The sequence below is a fragment of the Amphiura filiformis genome, chromosome 17 (genome assembly GCF_039555335.1).
Source record: "Amphiura filiformis chromosome 17, Afil_fr2py, whole genome shotgun sequence".
Classification (NCBI taxonomy): Eukaryota; Metazoa; Echinodermata; class Ophiuroidea; order Amphilepidida; family Amphiuridae; genus Amphiura; species Amphiura filiformis.
The window spans coordinates 29,915,170-29,937,953 of record NC_092644.1 but is presented as its reverse complement, the minus strand read 5'-3'; the positions used below and the strand labels follow the sequence as shown (position 1 = coordinate 29,937,953).

General features: G+C 38.9%; 2 protein-coding genes across 2 annotated transcripts in view; both read right to left on the bottom strand.

Annotated features, from left to right (window-relative positions):
* LOC140138240 (uncharacterized) overlaps nt 1–7,093 on the bottom strand; it is a 67,708-nt gene extending 60,615 nt beyond the window's left edge. Inside the window, exon 1 of the mRNA XM_072160154.1 lies at nt 7,015–7,093. Within this exon, the coding sequence (XP_072016255.1) occupies nt 7,015–7,093 (79 nt within the window). The remainder of the gene's footprint in view (nt 1–7,014) is intronic.
* LOC140137600 (uncharacterized) overlaps nt 1–22,784 on the bottom strand; it is a 235,912-nt gene that overhangs the window by 197,881 nt on the left and 15,247 nt on the right. Inside the window, exons 2-3 of the mRNA XM_072159331.1 lie at nt 14,133–14,351; nt 8,316–8,612 (exon numbers count right to left, since the gene is read on the bottom strand). Coding sequence (XP_072015432.1) covers nt 8,316–8,612; nt 14,133–14,351 — 516 coding nt within the window. The remainder of the gene's footprint in view (nt 1–8,315; nt 8,613–14,132; nt 14,352–22,784) is intronic.

Here is a 22,784-nt window from a genome sequence, read left to right as displayed (position 1 = left end):
TGTTCCTACTGATTTCGATACTGAAATAATTCTTAAAATAATGTTCTTTGATGCCGAGAGGGTCTTCAAAAAATTTTGTACGGGGATGTGCCACGCAGACTTTCGGATGCTGACTTTCTCTATAACTACTTTTTGCTGTTTTTGCCACCCATCAGTATACCAATGTTTCACCAAAAACACCCAAAAAAGCATCCAAATCTGCTCTAATTGGGCGCATTTAAGGGACACTTTTGCCCAAATGCACCCAATTGGGCGCATTGGTCTCCACTGAAAACCCAACCATCGATTAAAATCGTTGATGATTTATGTTGGTATTTCTAGAGTCTCTCATTATAGGCAAACATGTATAGTTCTATGGACCATTTAGTAAAAAATTTAGCCCCCATGCACATCGTCATCATCCCTATATCTTCGTGTCAAAAATTGCCGTGATAGTACAGCGACTCCTCTCGTTCTTCAACAGCTACGCATCGCGATTTTGTTCGAGATAGGCCGAGCGACTCCGGCTAAGCATACCATGACTATCATATGAGATACACACAGAGTTTCTATATTCTACACATTATTACGATTTGTGCATGCTCTAATACCCCATATGAAGTTTCTATTACAAGAGAAAGGGTTTTGTTTCCAGTACACTCACTCGAAAAGCAGTACACTAATTAGCGGGGCCTTGCAGCTTGCTGCATTTTAGAAGTAAAGATTTTAGAAGTAAAGATTTTGAAATCCAATGTAAAAATTGTGATATATTTAATTTTGAGAATTACAATTCTACTTTATAGGTATAAAGGAACACGTTTAGCCCATTCAGTTAAGTTCCAGGTGCAAGCCCTATAACACAATGCATATGTAAACTTTCTTTATCTGTGTCAATAATATAATATTGATTTCAACGGAGTATTGAGCTGTATGGAAAAAATATTTATAATACAGGGTGTTGACACTGTGCCATGTCCCTCGCAAAAAATCTCGCCATTTTTTGCTAGAGTCAAAAATTCAGGATGGCCGCCGGTGCCATTTTGAATAATTAAGTTTTGAACCAGAGCACCTATAATCATGTACAAAGACATTTTTTCGGGTAAGTCAAGCACAAGGATTCCGATTCTGACATTAGTTTGACATTACGGTGTCATTTTAACCCAGAAATCAAAGATAGCCGCTGGCGCCATCTTGAAAAATTTAGTTTTGAACCACAGTACCTAAAATCGTGTACAAAGACACTTTTTTGGATAAGTCGACCACAAGGATTTAGATTCTGACATTACTTTGACACTACCACATCATTTTTAGCCAGAAATCCAAGATGGCGACATCTTGAAAAAATAAGCTTTGGGCCAGCACCTAAATTCGTGTACAAAGACACCTTTTTGGGTAACTCTACCCCAAGGATTCCGAATCTGGCATTAGTTTGACGTTATGACATAATTTTTGCCTATAAATCCCAAGATGTCCCCCCCCCCAATTCGGTAGAACGAAAACAAAACTTTTGAATGGGAGCACCTAGGAATTAAACACTTTTTTGGCTAATTCCAAAATGGTCACGGATATGCAAGCATAAGTGTGTTATTTCCGCCTTATCAGGGGTTTATGTCCCTTATCTGGGGTTTAGACTGCCTTGTCTGGGATTTACATCCCTTATCTAGGATAAAGCGCCTATCTCTGAGTTTAGACTGCCTTATCTGGGGTTTAACCTTAGGATAACACAGTCTAAACCCCAGATAAGGCATCTAACCCTCGGATAAGGCGCCTAACTCCAGATAAGGGACGCAGACCTCAGATAAGGCAGTCTAAACCCCAAATAAGGTGCCTTAACCCTAGATAAGGAACGTTAACCTCAGATAAGGCATCTAAACCCCGCATAAGGCACCTAACTCTAGATAAGGGACGTAAACCCCAGATAAGGCAGTCTTAACCCCAGATAAGGCATCTAAATTCCAGATAAGGCGCCCTGGCCGTAAACCCAAGATAAGGTAGCCTAAATCCCAGATACGGCTCCTTAACCCCAGATAAGGGACGTAAACCCCTGATAAGGCTAAGGCACCTTAAGCCCAGAAAAGGAATGTACCCCCATAAGGCAATCTAAACCCAGATAAGGCATCTAAACCTCAGATAAGGCATCTAAACTCCAGATAAGGCGCCTTTAACCCCAGATAAGAGACGTTAACCTCAAATAAGACAGTCCCAGATAAGGCACCTAAATCCCAGATAAGGCACCTTAAACCCAGAAAATGAACTTAACCCCAGATAAGGCCATCTTAACCCCCCATAAGACATCTAAACCCCAGATAAGGGACGTAAACACCAGATAAGGCATCTAAACGCCAAATGAGGCACCTAAACCCCAGATAAGGCACCGGCACCATAACCGCAGATAAGGAGCGTAAACAGCTAAGGGGCCTTATCCTCAGACGATGGACGTGAACCTAGGATAACACAGTCTAAACCCCATATAAGGCGCCTTAACATAACAACAACATAACAACAAGTATTTATACGCGCCTTTGCCTAGGGATTCAAGGCGCAAGAGAAAAGAAAACCAACAAATTCAACAATACAGAAAGCAATGGCAACCAAAATTAGGGAAATAAGTGAGTTTTGATCAATGACTTTAAAGAATCCAGGCTGATATCATTCTTAACCCCAGATAAGGGACGTAAACCCCAGATAAGGCAGTCTAAATCCCACATAAGGCATCTAAACCCAGATAAGGCGCCCTAACCCCAGATAAGGGACGTAAATATAGGAAAATGCAGTCTAAACCCCAGAAAAGGTGCCTTAAGGTTGGTCTGAACCCTGGAATTATGGAAACTTTCGGGCCTCATAACTGCTAAATTGTTGGTCTAAAGTATATAAAAGTATACATATTTAGAATGGCAAAGACTTGATAAGTTCATCTGTGAGATCAAAAACACCCCCAGATAAGGGACGTTAACTGGGGATAACGCAGTCTAAACCCGCAGAAACCAAGATAAGGTGCCGTTTACCCAAGGTAAGGGACGTAAACATATAGGATAATGCAGTCTACCCCCATGTAAGGCACCTACCTCAGATAAGGAGCGTAAACCCCAGATTAGGTGCCTTATCCTTAGATAAGGGACTTAAACGCAGATAAGGCAGTCTAAACTCCAGATTCGGAATTCTTGGGGTCAACTTCCCCGAAAAAGCGTCCTTGTACACGATTTTAGGTACTCTGGTTCAAAACTTATTTTTCAAGAGGGCGCCGGCAGCCATCTTGGATTTCTGGGTGAGAATGATTCTGTAATGTTAAACTAATGCCAAAATCGGAATCCTTGTGCTCGACTTACTTAAAGTGTCTTGATTGTAGGTGCTCTGGTTCAAACTTTAATTTTTCAAAATGGCGCCGGCGCCCATCTTGGATTTTGGCCTCTAGCGAAAAATCCCGGGATTTTCCCGAGGGACATGGGGGCTATTTTTTTTAAATGGTCCATAGAAGTTGAATCAATCGTCAAACCTTACTAGCCAGAGGTTGGTCACAAAATTGATGTTTTGGACCCAACTATGTAGGCTCATTTCGTGTGTAAGCCACGCGCTGTGCTAGGATTCGTAGGGGAGAGCGGGGAGTGTTCGCCCTAGGGGCAGGTTCGCCCACCATGTGATTCTCAGCACTACGGTCATCGGGGGCGATGGCAAAATTAGGTGATTGTCAATTGGCGATGGCAAAATTAGGTGACATAATTATAAACTTCTCATATTAACTACGCGACATATAGGAACGTATTCATCGAACTGCAAAAAAAATAGCACGAAAACGTTTTTTAAATAATGTTGTATTATCATTGATACATAAATACAGATGGTTTTATTGGAAATCTGTATTGTGAACATAAGGGATTTGTCAAAGATTTAATGCAGTTATAAACTCCTTATTCGATTTGTATTTTGCATACCCTGAAGAAAATACACAAATGTGCACAAGGGGCACGTTCGCCCTTTTGACGATGGGGCATGTTCGCCCTATATCTTCCCCGGGTGGACTTACCCCAAACTGGAGGACGGACCTGCCCCATCAGCGTATTATGCAAAATACTGATAATTATACCATTAAACAAGGTAAAACTACTGAAAAGCATGTTTTTTATATATAGTTATGTGGTATCAGTATTACTCATACCACCGGCCGGTTATGTCCTAATCCATAATCCCCACCCCCCCCCCCCCCCCCGAAGTTGTAAACAAATATACGTTTAGCTCACTTTGGACCTCTATTACATTTTAACCTGACCCGACCCCTGCAACAAATTTAGTGACTCCCCAGAAGAGAATGAATGCCCTGTAGACGCTTGCTAAATGTTTGCATTGGATATGTTATTGTTATGCAATGTTTTAACCTTTTATTGTGATTAGGGTGAACTTACCCCACCATTATATGGGCGAACCTGCCCCAATATGGGGCAAGTTCGCCACTTTGCAAATTTTTTTTGTTTGCTCTATCCTGTTGCTATTGTAATGCATATAGTTCTGAGATTGTGGTCGTATATAGCCCCCGGGGGGGGGCACTCCCACTTTGGAGGTGACGCGTATGTAGGGCTGTTAAGACCCCCTTTTCAGCGTCGCTCTCACCCAAAGACCCCATATTTTTTTACGAACACATGTTCTGTCACCCGAAGACCCCTTATTTTTCCATTTGATCTGTCACCCAAAGACCCTTACTTTTCAATTTGAACAGCAACTTTCATTTATCACTGATTTTGTTACCTATTTTGGAAAAAACTAAGAAATTTGAAGCCTTTTTGAACTAAAAATTCGATTTTCGAGGTTTTTTGACGCTGTTTTTTGTCATGTTCTCACCCAATGACCCCATATTTTTTACATTTTGCTCTCACCGAATGCCAAAAATCATGCTCTCACCCAATGACCCCATATTTTTTACATTTTGCTCTCACCGAATGCCCCTTACTGCGAAAGTGCCAGCCCTACACCTATATCCATTTCATATTGAAGTGCCCCCCCCCCCGGGATATAGCCAAGACATACGGCTTTCACGTGGGCTAATCAGAACATCCCTAACCTTAAAATTGACATTGCTAGGCTGGTCAGAAAAAATAGGGTGAACACTCCCCGCTCTCCCCTACCAAGGTCAATCGATCAACGTATTATGCATGCTTGCTCAACTGAGCATAATTTGTAAACCAGCAACTCGCATGGAAACAGTTTCCAGTCCCTTCGTACACGGTCCCTGGTTCTAGCCATTATACATGTTATATGGGGGGAGATTGTTTTGCAGGCAAAAAGGGGGGGGGGGGGCAAGCATTTTTTGGGTCGAAAGGGAGGGGGAGCAAGCACTTTTTGGCACAGATATCTTGGCCACCGTTTCTATATTAGGCCTATCCCCTAAAAAGGTGTAGGAAAACATTAGGAACACGTTCAAATATGCAAAATTTCCTGGTCGCTGCGCTCGCAGTACAGGCTATGATGAGACAATTTAAGGTCACAAATTCGGGTACCCCAAAATCTTAGTGTGTAAAGGATCGAGGGAGCAAAGATTTTTGACACGTCAAAAGAGGAAGGGCAAAGGTTTTTTTGGCACGTCGAAAGGGGGGAAGGCAAAGATTTTTTGGCACGGCGAAAGGTGTGTGTGTGGGGGGTGGGGGAACTGAGCGATTTTTGGCAGACCACATTGAGAATTCACCACCTGGGGGTTATTGCACAGCCCCTAAATGTTTTATATACAAAATATGGATAAACCCATAAATCATGCATATTCTAAACAACTCCTAATTGCCTTGGTAGCTAAGCGGGAGCGACGTTGAGAAACCAGACAACGGTTGCACAACATCAAATATGACTTTTCACGGAATTTGCATAAAATTGTTATATTTTTGGTATAAAAAGTGAAATTTGATTTTTGGTTATACAGGAACAGTAAAAGGCCTAGAAGCGTGCGGTTTGTTGCATATTACAGACAATCGACCCAGGGCCGTAATTCCTAGGGATTTTGCCGCCCTAGGCAAAGCTCTCCCTGCCGCCCCACCAAAGCATACCCAAAAGCCTATTAGGGGGTTGCCAGTGGCGGATAGAGTAGTTAGAGGGGCGGGGCATTTTCGAAAGCGGCCATCGCATCGTGATTGCGTGCCGCAGGGGGTGTCTGAGGGGGCACTCAGAAGTTAGAAACTTTTGAAAAAAGAAGACCCAATTGAAGCCATTTTGTGGACCATTTTGTCACTACTATTGTGTAAAATTTTAGTTTGAAGAAGCCTAAACTTTGCGAAAAGTTGGACTTTTATTGTATAAATTATTGCTTTATAATTATGTACCCATAAAGTTGGGCACACAGGTGTCTGAGGGGGTTTGTTCCCCCGAGAAGTGAGAAACTTGTGCAAAATGGAGACATAATTGAAGCCATTTGGTGGACTATTTTTGCACTTGAATGAGCCAAAAATTTGCGAAATGCCGGCCTAATTGAAGCCATTCGTATACAAGTTTTACCTTTATTGTATAAATTACCCGGTATTGCTTCTTACATGTAAACAGGCCAATTGAAGCGACTTTTTTAACTATTATTGTATGAATTATTGGTTTAAATCTTTCTTGGGTCATCTTTGAACGCAAATAAGTCTTAATCAGCTTTAGCTTAGAAAAGGTACCCGGTATGTTCACCACTGGCAACAGATACACGAAGGATCAGAAAAATGCCCCGTTTCTTTTCTTTTTCTCATGGCCCCCTTTTCCTTTTCCGCCCTGTTTTCTGTTTCTCTTATCGCCCCTTTTTATTTTTCGTCCGATTTTTTTTCTTTTTTTATCCGCCCTCATTGTTTCTTCCCTTTTCTTTCTCCATTCCCGTTTTTTCTTCTTTCCCCCCCCCCTTTTTTTGCGCCCCTCTGCGTTTGCCGCCCTAGGCGACCGCCTTACCTGGCCTAATGGTCGGAACGGCCCTGAATCGACCAAAATATAACAAATTATAATTTTGACAAAATATGACCGGAATGTCACAAAAGTTTCGAGCTGGATACTATTCTTCTACTATTCTGCACCCCCCCCAATGCACACACATACCCCTACACACATCCCGTCCAGGCTCTGCGCCACGTACGGTAGAGGTGATTTTCCAGCAAACGACTTTACAATTTACCATCATCGCAAAATTACCATTCGGCTATTTCGGTGCCAGCAGCTCCAATATCAACATATCACCGTTATATATTGCAATCGAAATATCATTTCAAGTCAAGAAAAAACGATGCTCATTAAGTCAAGCTCCCAGAGTTATTTTAGTCTAAAACATTAGGGTAGGGGCTCTGCAATATTTATGTGTACCCTCGGGGTGCTGATTTCTCAAAATGGTCTGCCACAAATCGCTTTCCCTCCCCTTTTGGCCTTACTACAAAATCTTTGCTTCCCTTTCGACGTGCCAAAAAACCTTTGCTCCCCACCTACACATGCAAGATTTTGAAGAACCCGTAAATTTATAACCTTAAATTGTCAATATCGAAATAATGCGAACGCAGCGAGCAGAAATGTTGCATAATTGAACGTGTTCCTAACAGTTTCCTACACCTTTTTACATGTTTTAGGGCGTAATATAGAAACGGTGCCCAAAACATCTGTGCCAAAATGTGCCCCCCCCCCCATTTCGACCTACCAAAAATCGCTTGTCCCTCCTTTCGACCTACCAAAAACATTTCCCCCCTATAATTCACCACCAAAATGCACCACCTTATACACTCTCTCAAATTGACAATACCAAGTGATGGGTATGTGCCTAGCGCCTACCGACGGCAGGAAGTAAGGCATATCGGTATAAAATGTTGTTTGAAAAAAAGGAGGGTCATTGGGTATCAAACTTTGAAAAAGGGGTTGTTTGTTATAAAATGTTTGAAAAAAGGAGTCACCGGGTAGAAAATTTCGAAAAAAATGGAGCAAAATCTGTTTTTTGTGCCAGATCTACAATACAAATTTGCTGAAATAAGAAAATTTGAAAGTTTCCGCATTATTTTATGGCATCATTCCGCATCATTTTGATTATAAAATTCTAGAAAAAAGAGGGTCATTGGGTAGCCCAAATTTTTTTTAAAAAGGAGGTCGTCGGGTATGATTTTCAAATATGGGGGGGGGCAATCAGGTGTATTCAACTTCAAAAAAAAAAGGGACATAATGACAGGCACATACCATTACTTCTAAAGTTGAGTGTCCCCCCGGGCAATACCAAAGGCTGTTAACAGAGTCGAGCGTCAGTCCATCTCAAACCATTGAGAATGGATTACCAAAACGTCTGGCACAAAATTCTATTTTAACCTTAGAATGTTACGTTTATTGCAAACATGACTGTAAAATTAGTATTTAAATTTACAACTTACCACCATCGCAAAATATCCATTCGGCTATTTCGCCGCCAGCACCATTAAACCCTTGTATCAAGATGTAGTTGACATCAAACAAGCCAAGATTATCTTGCCACGACGCATAATGCCCCCCTGGGCCTTCTTTCCTACCGATATGGATAGTATTAGAAGCCTCATCAACTTGAATGTATAGGTCTGCGAATTTAGGAGTGGGGTCGGGATCCAGTAGATTACCATTTGGCGACGAGCTTAGTAATGTACCTGAATTTCGGCGTATTACATCTACATTACCGGTACTGTCTACCTCCACGTCTACAGAAAAGAAATAAAGATAAAAGTACTAATGTTACGTTAACGTGGCTGTGTACTCTAGACATTGTTTCTTTCGCGAAATTGAGCTTTTTTGAAATGTATTTAAAGGCCGTCCATAATTTTCGCCATTTTCACTTACGTACAAAGCGTAGGTAACTTTTTACCCCCCCGCTCCCTCCCTCGAGTTACGTACAAATAAAATGGCGAAGGATTTCCACGACTACTAATAGCAAAATTGAGATGTTGGGTTGGGGTTGTGGTTAGAATTTAGGTTATGTTTAGGGTTAGGATTATATTAGTGATCCAGGAGGACAGTTGGTTCTGGATTAACATGCTTAATGTTTTTACAAATAAGTTGAGAAATGCTGAAAAAAACTTCCTTTTTAAACTATATTTTCATGAAAACGAAAGCCATCAATAAATTAAAATATAGCTTAAAATGCAACCCGAATCTAAACTAAATGACTAATCACTCCAAAATCTGTTGAACATCCTATACTCTCTTTTCCACCTAGAACCCCCGGGATCATATATAGGGGGACCAGGGGACATCCCTTGGCATGTTTGGTGTATGTTCTTGCAACTAAACTATGAATTCCATGTCTTTTGTCACAACAGTGACAATCCACACATCGATCCTAGCGCAGATAGAAAATACTTTTTAGAGCATGTTGGTATGAAATACATTAAGCATAATGTAAAATAGGACCACTCAAAATTAAAGCGAAAATCATTGTTTGCATGGCATGTTAAAGAAATTGTTAAAACGAATTGAACAATTTTAGGTCAATTGGTTATACCTTATGAATAAAATATTGGAAAATACCATAATTTTTCACTTTCAATTTTTTTATTGCTCAAACAAATCGCCATTTTGTTTACGTACACATGTCCATAATTTGTACCCCCTCCCTCCCTCTTACGTACGCTTTGTACGTAAGTGAAAATGGCGAAAATTATGGACGGCCCCTTACTTTGTTATGCTTTTTATTAATACAAGGAAAGAAAATCCAGATTTGTTAACTCTAACTGCTCTATGTTATGGATTTTATTTCACTATTTCAGTCGTTTCCCGTTTCCGCAATTTAAAAGGAAAGAAAATCTTTGTTGTACCATCGGTACACTCGCGCAACAACGCATCGCGTTTTGTAGTCGCGCAATTTGTTAACGCACAGATACGCTACGCATACGCAACGCTTATCTGCATGCGCGGCGCATCTTATGGAAGCACCATGGAAGCACTGATTTCACAAAACCTAGCGGTCAAATGGTTCCAGTTTAGCTGACGATCAATTGAAAATTTTGACCTTTTATATTGAAGATATGGATTTCCATATCTTCAATACGAAAGGTCAAAATTTTCAATGATCGTCGGCTTTTCATCCCACCTACATACACTTTAAGTATAAATCATCAGATTTATTAAGTTTACTTCAAGTACTGTTAAATATCAAAATATCAATTTTAATGATTTGCCATAAAATGTGTATTACATTGCGAATTTAAAAATCAAAATTATTTGATATCAGAAGGACATTCTTCGTATTCAGAATGCAATTCGATATGTCTGATGTGCTCTAATGTCCCACAATAAATACTGTCCAAAGGTTCATACCCCTTCCCTTAAGAGCTCCTTTAGAACGGGCAGGAGTCCAAGGAGTTCATCCAACACATCTACCTTGTGGTAGACTTGCCAACCCGCACCCGACCAGCGTGGCAAGTATTGGTCGAAAACCTCCCAAATTAAGTCAAACGTAGGCAACGGTTTGACCGGTGAAGGAGCATAGGGTGCTAAGAATGTCTTGAAGAAAAATAAAAGTTGCCAGCAGAAATAAAATATCTGCACCTACAACACAAGAACTTTAGTAGGAGAAGACAAACTTTGTCTTGATTAGTATGTGCAATATTTATATATAATATATTTTGTAATTGTATATGAGCCAGTGATGAAGCAGAATAAATAAAATAAAATAAAATAACAAACTTATTGATCTTGAGAACGAACTCGAACATATCAATTGGGACATAGTTGGATTAAGTGAAATTAGGAGAAGAGGCGAAGAACTAGTGGAACTACGAAGTGGGTCAATGTTCTATTATAAAGGCAGGGATAATGACAGCAACAGTGGAGTGGGCTTCTTGGTGAACAAGAACATCAAGGACAAAATCATCAGCTACAGGAATTCAGGGGATAGAATAGCTCAGATTATCATCCAACTTTCAGAAAGATACAGACTTCAGATAATTCAGGTGTATGCACCAACAACCAACCATGATGAGGAAGAAGTGATTGAGTTATATGAGGAAGTATACAAACTCATTGAAGAGGAAAAGACACACTTTAAAATCGTTATGGGAGACTTTAACGCTCAAGTTGGGAAAAAGAAGATGAAAAAGAAACATCAGTTGGAAACTTTGGATACAAGAAGAGAAATGAACGAGGGGATCTTTTAGGGGATTTCGCAGAGGCAAATAAACTAAAATAGGAAATACTTTCTTCAAAAAGAAAGAAAGCCGCAAGTGGACCTGGAAAAGTCCAATTGGTCTTCACAAGAATGAAATCGACTATATTCTGCGTGACAGACAACAAACTTTGCTAGATATCTCAGTACTCAACAAATTTTCGACAAGAAGTGATCACAGATTGGTTAGATGTATAGCAACCTTCATCAATATCCGTAAAGAAAGGAGGAAAAAAAAAAAAAAAAAAAAGGTAATTGATTTAAACAAGTTACAGGAGGAGAAATATATCTTTGAAGTGGAACTGAAAACAGATTTGAAGGATTGGAAGTAGAAGAAAGTGTTGAAAACATGTACGAAGACATTAGTGATGCAGTAGCTACAAAGGCACATGAGGTTGCTGGTTCCAAAAGAAATGGAATACAGACAAGCTTAGTCAAGAAACCAAACCTACTAAGCAGAAGGACATGGCAGCACAAGAAAAACACAATACACCAGAATATAGAGAACTATGCAAATCAGCAAGAAAGAAGATGAAAACCGACATTCGCAATTTTAATACAGAGCATGTCAGAAGAGAAATAGAAAATAACAGGAGTGTAAAAAAGGCCAAAAGAAGCTTAGTCATATGGAAAAATCAAATCATTCAAATGAAGGAAGAAGATGGTACCACCATCAATGACAGAGATAGAATAATCAAAAGAGCAGAAGAATTTTACCAAGACTTATATGACAGCAAAACCCCAATACCTGATGTAAATCTGGTCCCAGAATATGAAGAGGAAGATATCCTTGATGTGGGAGCAGATGAGGTGGAAGCAGATTTGAAGTCAATGAATAATGGAAAATCTCCAGGGCCAGATGATATCGGGGCAGAAATGCTAAAGTGTGGAGGAGACACAGTAATCCAAGCATTGGCAAAACTCTTTACGAAATGTCTAAGAACCAACACCATACCATCAAGTTGGAAGAGTGCTAATGTTATTATCCTGCACAAAAAAGGCGATACAAAAGATCTTCAAAACTACCGGCCAATTAGCCTTCTCTCGCACACATATAAACTCTTCACCAAAGTGATCACAAACTCAACTGGACGAAAATCAACCTGCAGAACAAGCTGGATTCAGGAGCAATTTCTCCACAATTGACCACTTACAGGCAGTGAATCAACTTGTTGAAAAATCTAGGGAATACCAGCTGCCCTTATTCCTTGCTTTTGTGGATTATGACACAAAGATATACTAACAGACAACATATGCCAAATTGTCTGAAAAGGAAACTTTTCAATCAATGCATCTTACCTGCCATAACATATGGAAGTGAAACTTGGACATTAAACAAAGATATGGAAAGGAAACTACAGACTACACCACGAAGTATAGAAAGGATGATGCTGGGGTATACAAAGAGAGACCGGAAAAAGAACAGCTGGATTAGGGAACAAACAAGAGTAAAGGATGTGTTAACAACAGTAAAAAGAATTAAATGGAGGTGGGCTGGACATCTGAGTAGGATAACAGATGAAAGATGGAGTCAGCTCACAACAGAGTGGCAACCGTTATATGGAGTAAGGAAAAGAGGAAGACCTCGAGCTAGTAAAATGCAGAGATGAGCTGGTCATCTACCTGGGAACAACAGCCTGGACAGGAATTGCAGGAGACAGGAGAAATTGGCAGAATTTGGGAGAGGCTTTTACCCAGCAGTGGGATGATATGGGCTGATGATGATGATGATGTTGGATGCACCGTCAGATGTCTGATGAGTGCCAATGTAATTTAAGTGTGTTATTCCAATAAATGTGACTTTATTTGATTAGATTATTTTAACATATTTGTAAGATTTTGTGAGTGTTTGGTTAAAAATATAGTCAAAATCAAATTGTGGTTAGGTTGTTATGTTAGTTTCATAAGTCTTTGTCTAATGACGACAGTGTCATAAGCAGTGCTGATGGTAATCACACATCCCATTGGATTATACATTGCTATAAGATAGATACAGACATACAAAACATATTTAAGACGCAATTCGTCGTTTACAACACAGTAGAACAAGTTAACAACAAAAGATCAGATTAAATGAGTTTTTAACAGTTTCTTGAAAGTGTTTGTGGATGTCGCACCTCTTTGTGAATTGCGTATGGAAAAAGTAATTTTGTACCGTCCAACTTAAAAATAGTACCATTTTTTTAATTTGACTTCTTTTTCTTTTCTTTTTTGACCACATATCCTTAGAAAACTATGTATTTCGAATATGTAACAACATTGTGAATAGCTGTTCTAAACTCCGTGATATTATCCTTTGAATTTGGGTAAAGTTCTTTTTGTATCACCCTGTAAACCGCCATTGAGCTGTGCATAACGTTATACGGCACAAGAAACAAAATTGGCGCCCCTCCCCCCCAACCCTAGGCTTCTCTCCACTATTGAAAGTTACTCCCGTTTCACATAAATCGCTTTCTTGACCCACTTTTAAACTATTCTGCTTTCATGGTCCAATATTTTATAACGACATCGACACTGTGATCCCTTGTGATCTCGAAAGATGTTGGACCTGATTTCCGAAAGTCCGAGTCATAGCATGCATATTGTGATGTTGCTGCAGCGTGACCTTGTAACTCACATTTGTAGATTTTACAGCAGATTTAGATTAAGAGAGAGCTAAGGTGTTTCAAATGTTCCTGGTCATGTTTCATAGTGTACTCGCTTGATGGAATACTATCCGCTCTGTGGAATAAAGTGCTTTACTTAGGCTATAACACAGAACTTGTAGATCTGGGGGTGGTGCGAGCCCGGGAGCGAATTAAATAACAGATACTTGACTGCGCAGCTTTCACATATTGACTAAATAGTCAGTTGAAGAAAGCGAGTTTACCATCCTTTTTGAGAGCATGATTTGCTTGTTGCCTGTATGATCGATGTTACAATATTGGACAAAATCACTGACAAAGGAAGTGGTACGTTAGATCAATTAATAATAATTCATTTGAGTACATTCGTAATATTCAATACATTATGCAGAAATAGTATTATTCACAAAATTAGATCCAATATAGACGCTTACCTATTGTATAATAGTCATCCGTGGCAGCATTAGATATCCTAGGTGTCTTGGATAGAAAGAGCGCAAAATCTGTCTCTGTATAGATCCGGAAATATTTGCGATTGTCAGGTTCACATTCGGGGAAAAATGCAACTCCTCTATTCGCTGTGGTTGGATCCAGACCACCAACTGTTGCACTTGTTGACAGGGTACGATGTGGTGATGAATCGCACTGTGATTCTGAAAAAAAGTAAACATTGGTTGATTTGCAATTTAAAGAGACTGATTGACCATTGCTCATTCGTGTGACGCTAGTATATGGACAATATAAGTGTGCTTAAAAAATAAAATTATTGTAAGGAACACTTGAGGTTTTGACTTTTAAAGCCTAAATTTTGGATAAAATGTGCTTGGATAGGATTTACCACATTCGCCTTACTAAAACATTCAATTGGGTTATCTGTTGACCTAGTGACTAAAAGTGTTTTTAGGGGGACGTGTTAGCTTTCGTGTGATATAAAAACAATTCTGATTAGATGAAGGGAACACTTGAGGTTTCGACAAAAACTAATCTAAGAGGCCCATTTTTCAACTAGAAGCTCCACAGCTCTTCGATGCTATGCACTCGACCGTGTAGTGCATCAAAGACTGTAGTGGAGACAATCACCGCTTGCTTGAGAGCTCTAGTAGGACAAAAATGTGTGCTCATGTGTATCGAGGTGGAAACTGTGCGCATGATGGTTTATCATGGAGAATCGTTTTTCTATAGAATCCTTTCCATATGAACTCGGGAGCGGCACCGCGACCGCTCTGACATATGAGAAAAGGACACGTTTTTTGCGGTGTTGAGCGACTTCCATAGTAAAGACTTGCAACTAATATAGATCCAATATATTAGAGCTCTGCAGGGCATGAAACAAAGGGTTAATATAACTATTAATGACACCACAAAATACGAGCAATGAGTATATTGTTAAGTTGGGGCACGGTGGCGCAACGCGACGGTACAGAATTTGCCGCGCAATCGGTGGATTACGAGTTCGCGTCCCGGCGATGCCGTCATGTTGTGCACTTGTGCAGTGCGCATTAACTCACTTTCCTCTCACTACCCAGGGGTGAAATGGGGAGCTCTTATGCATATTGTCCATTAAGGTGTTATTGTTATATTTACCCTTGCTTTCATGCGCTGCGGGGCTCTAATATATTAGTTGCAATTCTTTACTATGGAAGTCAGCGTGAGTAAGTGAGTAACGGTGAATGTTCTTTTCTTTGTTCAGGCATGAGCAATAGGAAAACCTGTATTGTCCGTTAATTTTTCTCCAAATTTGTATCTGCCATCTGTTTATTGTAAAGATCGTGGATAGAGGGGGCAAATAGGCGATTTTTATTGACAGAGGAGGTGGTATAACAGTAATTTATTGACAAAATACACATTTGACACCATTATTTTAATTTTTATTAGAATTTTAATGAGTTTTGTTCATGAGGTTTACCTAAAGCTCTTGGTACAGGAGCCAAGCGTTGCTAATCGGTGATGAATCCACAGTCTAGTAGCGCATACGCGAACACAAGCTACGCATACGCGTTACGCGTGAGCGCGTAAAATCCGTCATGCCTATATAGACACTCTCTTATGTTGGCGGTAGCAGCTAAACATTACCGCTAGTTTTAATGCTGATATCATGTGAATTGGAAGATCTTTAGCTTGTTGAAAGGGATTCAATCATAGTCTAAAGCTGCCCTCGCGAAGTAAACCACGCAGACGACGCGGACGCATCGTTGTTAATCGGTGATGAACAACGGTGAAACATGATTGAACCCCTAAATTACTGATGGTGTATTGGATTGCCATGAACATGGTATATTTAAGCGCGAAAATCTTCCAAGGTCGGTCGAGGCAACACTTCATGCACCAAACAGGTGTTGTGAGTGCCCAATGGGGTGGATTAAACCCGATGATAGATTATTTTGTGTTGTAACATGGTAACTGTCATCATTCTTTTGTCTATACGTGTAACACGGGTACCCGGGCACGGGTGATAGAATCGTCGGTCGCAACACATAGTGGCGTAGAGTGATTTTCAAAATTTTCCGTTTCACATAGTGGCGTATAGCTTTAGAGCTAGCTATTATCCTATAAGAGATATTCCTTGTTAACTATTAAAGATACAGTTTAATAGTTTGAAACTTAAACTTCAATTACAAATGGAATCGGGTCACTTAGAGATAACAGTTGATGAGTATCGACTCCGTTACTTGTAGCATATCCTTCAAAAACGTTTTGATCGGAAACGTATTTTGTCCTTCACGTACGCCACTATGTGTTGCGACCGACGGAATGCAGTTTAAAATACCCTCCAAGGCCGCATCATCTCACTTTTTAGATGAGATAGCTGGGTCCCCGTCGCGGCTATGGCTGCCATTGAGGAGTAGGAGTGCGTGAAATTGGTTGTACCAGGGGGTGGCACTAAATTCACGGTTTTTGTTTTAGCCACGCAAACCTATGGGATATTTGCTTGGCTTCCTGTCAACAAATTGAGGCAAGTTATCGATCGGTTATGAATAATTCATGCCAACTCTTATTCGGGCCATGTGATTGAGGTCACCACATAATCCAGACTTAGAGCATAGATGAACTCCTGGATGGGGCAGCTTTAATTAGCATGAGGCCGCATTGATATGTAAATAGCGTATTGTTATTTAAATTTGTGCCCAGACGTATCGAGGGCGACAGTCATGTTATCCAGACGGAGAATGGCTGCATATGCCGGGCATGTCAATTTGCTGAGTGAAGGCTGATAATCACCTTTCTGTATATGTAATAAGCTAGTATATTTCGTGTACCAGTTGGTTATAACAAAAAATTAGTATCATATTAAATATATTAAATGTATAAACTTTGAAATTTACATGAATTTGAACAGCAGAGCTTCGAAATCTAGCTAAGTCAGGTGATGTGAAATTCTGCTGCGTGACCATAGGGCCTGCACTTTGGCTCGTTTTTTGCAGGTTTACATGGTCCAATAATCACAAGATGACTGACATGTGGTAACAAAGGAAGCAGTCACTGCAATTTGATTATGTCCCATATGATTGGCCATTCAAGACACCCATGTGAATATACTATAGCGGCCTTTTCAAAATATAATACCTGTTTGCTTGATTGCATTGACAATACCCGGGAACAATAGGCCTACACACAGTATATGCATTGGACAAACTTTTTACAATAAGCATGATAAGTGATGATGTGACCTCCAGATTTATACATCGTTCGTCTCGCACACTGACAACATTTGATTGAATGGACTGTAGGCTACTGCGCCGTGATTACGGTGAAGGACACTTTTCAAATCCTTTGTTTGGAGCCAATCAATAAAAGCATGCAGGGCCTCTATACCCATGTACAGTTTATCCCTTACATAACCTATGTCTTGAATACGCTGGCAAAGTTATGTAATAATCGGATTAATACTATTATAGGCCTATAGCAGTAGGTAAAAACAAGTTTTGAATAATCCGCGCTACAAAGTCCCATTCAGTGATCCCAGCGAAAGTGAAAACAAAAATCAAATTGTTACGTTTATAAATTTTTAATGAAAAACAAATAGCAAAAAAAACAACAACAGGAAAACGACAGTATTGACGAAGTTGAAGCCCCATTCAAATACATGTAGCTAATTTATATACTGTCAGTACCGGTATATAAATTACAGACTCACGTAAATGCATTATTTTTTGCCTTAGACACACGGCTTTCGGCTGAACCACTGCACTAGCAAGCTTTGTTAGCACATCTATGACAATGACGAAAGGTACAAAATCAGCCATATAAGGCCTTTAGATAGCAGAAGACACCAAATGACCAAATTGGTGTTTTATGACCTTTGACATTCTTTTGTGGCGAGTGACATGGTCTTTCAATTCACGCCGAGTGTCCTTGACAGGTTTGACTATATGCTTCAGTGGTCATGAAAGAATTCAAAAGATAACCTCTGCCCCAATAATCCCAAGCAATTGTCTGAAACTGCTCCTCGGTTCATAAGAACTCAGTCCTCAAATGATAGTCATAGTAATGTCCAAAATATAAAAATTACTGACTATCATTGAAGACCGAGTTCCGCAGTCTAGTATCCAAAATCTGAATTTTGATGATTTTTACGATCGTCGGGATAGAAAAAAATCAAAAAATCACTGAATATTCCTTTAGTTCCCTCCCCTCCTTACCCTGGCAATATAAATCAAAGAAAAATAAATAAAACAAGAAAAGAAAAAAAAAAGACAAAGAAAATTAACCAAATTAAAGACTTAATGTACGATCATTATATACTCAAAATGCTGAAATAATACTAGTAATAATTATCGGGAATGGTTTCTGTTAATTTTGAGCTGAAATAATAAGGTAAAGTGAAAGAAACACTGCTTGTTATTTTGGCCGTTTAACACGCAGTTCTATGGGAGGACATTATGACTTTATGTCGAACTTTGCTCTATTTACCTACAAACACAAGCAATTTGGCTGATTCCATTTAGGTGCAAGTTGTAAACATTACAAATATGCTAAAAAATCAGGTTTGAAAAAATTAACCAAATTCATATTATAAGATCGTACATTATGACTTTAAGGGATCTGGAATGAGCGTTTTGAGCGTTTCGATAGTATTTTTGTGGGACATGAGAGCACATCAGACATATCGAATTGCATTTTGAATACGAAGAATGTCTTTCTAATATCAAATAAATTTCATTGAAATTTATGATATAATACAAATTTTATGACAAATTATTAAAATTTGATATTTTTCACATTTTTGATATATAACAGTCCTCGAAGTAAATATCATAAATCTAGTGATATATTCTTAAACAGTCCCTGGTATACCATACATGTATAGTCCTATGTATAGTAATTTTGCTTTATCTGTTTTGTGCTGTTTAAACAAATAGTTAAACATAATTTCCATAAAATGTAAGCTTTACTGTCAGATATGTCCCTTTTAATTTTGAGCAGAACAAGTGAGGTAAAGCAAAGAAAATTGGAATTTACTACTACTACTACTAGCGCCAAAGAATGTTATACGATTGTAAAACGGTACGATCCTTTGGGTGTGTGTGTGTGTAGGTGTGCGTATGTGTGTCCTGCACGCGTATTTTTTCTGTAACTATAATGGGACGCAATACGATACCGGTATGTTATAAGAATCAAACTTACAAGAAAAATGGCTCTTGTCAAATCCTACAATTCTGTCAGAGAAAATATGCATAATTGATTAATTAATAAATATTTTATTTTATGATTTACCATAATTCCAAACATGTCAAACAATGTGTCAAATTAAAGCTAATGAAATGCTTTATAAATTGGTCAGATAGAGCACATTTTGCAGAATGCATTTAGTATTTTAGTTACATGACTCCAAACATTCTATTCCAATTTTAAAATCCGCGCCTAATCAATAATAATAGTCTTTCACTCCATTGTCAAACCTAGAGTGTGATGGTTTTGTAGCAGATGACAGTGCTCATTCAAGCCTGTCAAGGTCAGTTAGTAGTCACTTGCTGAATGGATGGCCATTATCAGCTATCAAAGAGATGCCTTGTGCAGCTGCCAATCACAGTAGAGGTTTGATAACATTTTGTTAAAACCCAAATGTGATATAAGGACAAAGCTGTGCATGTTGGTACTTAATTGTTTGGATTCTTATGTTGAAATGCCCTTGTATTAGTATTTTTATGTGTAGTGTATATTGTTCATAAATTATATAGCTTTTAAACTTTTCATATTTGTTTTTCTTTTATTGTTTCTTCTCTTTGTCTTTTTTTTCTTTTTTTATTTCTTTTTTTTTTTTATTTTTCTTTGATTCATATTGCCAAGGTAAGGAGAGGAGGGAACTAACGGCCCATTCAGTGATTTTTTTCATCCGGACGATCGTAAAAATCATCAAAATTCAGATTTTGTACTGCGGAACTCAGTCTTCAATGATATGATATAGGCCTAGTAGTCAGTAATAATCTTTTGGTCATTATATGACTATCATCATTTGACGACTGAGTTCTTATGATACATCATCCGAAAAGCAGTTTCAGACAATTGCTTGGGATTGTTGGGGCAAAGGTTATCTTTTGAATTCTTTCATGACCACTGAAGCAGAGTCAAACCTGTCAAGGACACTCGGCGTGAATTGAACTGACCATGTCACTAGCCGTCACTCGCCACAAAAGAATGTCAAAGGTCATAAAACATCAATTTGGTGTCTTCTGCTAGTGGTTCAGCCAAAAGCCGTGTAGGCCTATTTAAGAAAAAAATAATGCATTTACGTGAATCTGTAATTACAGACAGTATATAAATTAGCTACATGTAGGCCTATTTGAATGGGGCTTCAACTTCGTCGATACTGCCGTTTTCTTGGGTTTTTTGCCAATTTTTTTCATTAAAATTTTTTATAAAAGTAACGATTTGATTTTTTTTTTCACTTTCGCTGGGATCACTGAATTGGGCTTTGCAACGCGATAGGCCTATATTCAATACTTGTATTCACCTAATGTTATAGCATTAGTCCGATTATTACACAACTTCGCCAGCGTATATTCAAGACATCCAATGCAAATAATCACCTAGATTATGACGTAGCATACCGTAAATATGGCGGAGTACTCAAATTCATTCAACAAAAGCATGATTACAAGCTATTGCAATCTACCGCGACAGCTCGTCTCACACACATAACAAATGCACTATACGATCAAATAGGTTGACGACAACGTTTGATTGAATGCACTGCATTGCGCCATGATTACGGTGAAGGACACCGGTTCAAATCCTTTGTATGGAGCCAATCAATAATTTCACGCACATCCTCTATTATTGCCAAATTATTGCCCGGGATGATTGCACACTGTAAAAGAGCTATTGTTATAATGTTTGATGAAATCGTGTTTAACTATTTGCTTAAGAACGGCACAATACAGATAAAGCAGACAGAATTACTACATGTGGTACATGTATATACATAATAGGGCATGTGTGTGAGTCGAGTATTACCTAATTATAATAGGGGCGTATCCAAAAATGAATCCACGCCCCTTTCAAATGTCGAGCCAAAGTGCAGGCCCTATGCCCCTCTGCGTGGTAGAATTATATTCATAAAACATTGAATTTAACAGATATCATGGGCAGCCAACCACGATTTATCAGCATTTAAAATATATGTTAATTAACAAAGATAAATAATAAAGAGTACAAATGGCAATTAACTAGTAAACAATCCTGAAATCTTAAAATGTTGCCACGTGATTTCCCGACCACATGATATGTCAACATGTGACCACTATTCAGATTTACCGTAAATATTTGGAGTATTGTTGCCTTTGTTGTACGGCTTGCACATACACTGTGCATTTCTTTACCTCCGTATAAAATCAATAATTCATGCTGGGAGCCAAGTAACATTCTGTCTGCTCAGTGCAGATTGGTATTTTATTTTACTTGAGAGCATAATAGAAATACATAAGACGAATAGGGCGCCATGATGATGGAAGGTCAGGTCGGGTATCAAAGGTTATTATAACTTAAATACTACTTGTATTTCACACCTTGCCTCTGTCACATATTTCCTTCATATTATTGACAGCAAGTCCTAATTTTGACTTTGCTATTGCAAAATGTCATTTCATATTAAATTAGTAGACTTTCTTTGAAAAAACATATCACTGGTGCCTGATGGGAATACCCGTCCGCCATTTCATTAAACTGGATCGTTTTCGCCTGGTTTGTGCCCAGATGTATTGGGGGCGCGCTATACTCTCAGTGAACAGGCAAAGTTCGCAAAAACTAACAACGTTGTTATTTGCCAAACTCAATTAACATGATCCAAGGGTCGAACATGAATTATTCATAACGAGCTATAACGGATCGATAACTGGCCTCACTTTCTAGCTAGTAAACCAGCTGAATTTTTCATAGATTTTGCGTTGCTAATAGAACAACCGTGAATTTAGTGTCACCCCCTTGCTTATAGGTGCCTGGCACCTGTTCGCTCCAGCCATTCACTGGACTTTTTAAAACAAATATTGTTCCTTTCATAATATTTTGTAATTTTTGATGTAACTTATGTGCAATATTACATATTATTTTGTAATTCTGTACCAGTGATAAAGTGTAATAAATAAATAAAATAAATAATACACACTGGTAATACGTTTAGTGAATCGTACCTGTTGAAGAGAGTAAAAACGCCCTCTTTCGCGGTCACGATGAACGGAAATGGGAATCAACTACTATGATCCCATCAGGCAGCAGTGATTGGTTTTTCAAGAAAGTCTTCTAATTTGATAAGGGAATGACTTTTTCCTATGATAATGTCGAAATTAGGATTTCATATCAATAATACGAAGGAAATAAGTGACAGGCATGACATGAATGCAAATACAAGCTGTATTTGGAAATAAAAACCTTGACACCTGTACCTGGCCTGACGTTGTATCGTGGCGCAATTTTGTGTGGTTGTTCGTACTTGTGTTCTCTTGTGTAAATGATTATCAATCTACACTAATCCAGATTTATTGGCGATAGCCTGCCAGCATGATTATTGTTTTTAAAGTATGCACATGTATATAAAAGCACCGTACTACCAGGGATCTACACGAAGGGATAAGCACACATCGACACCGCCT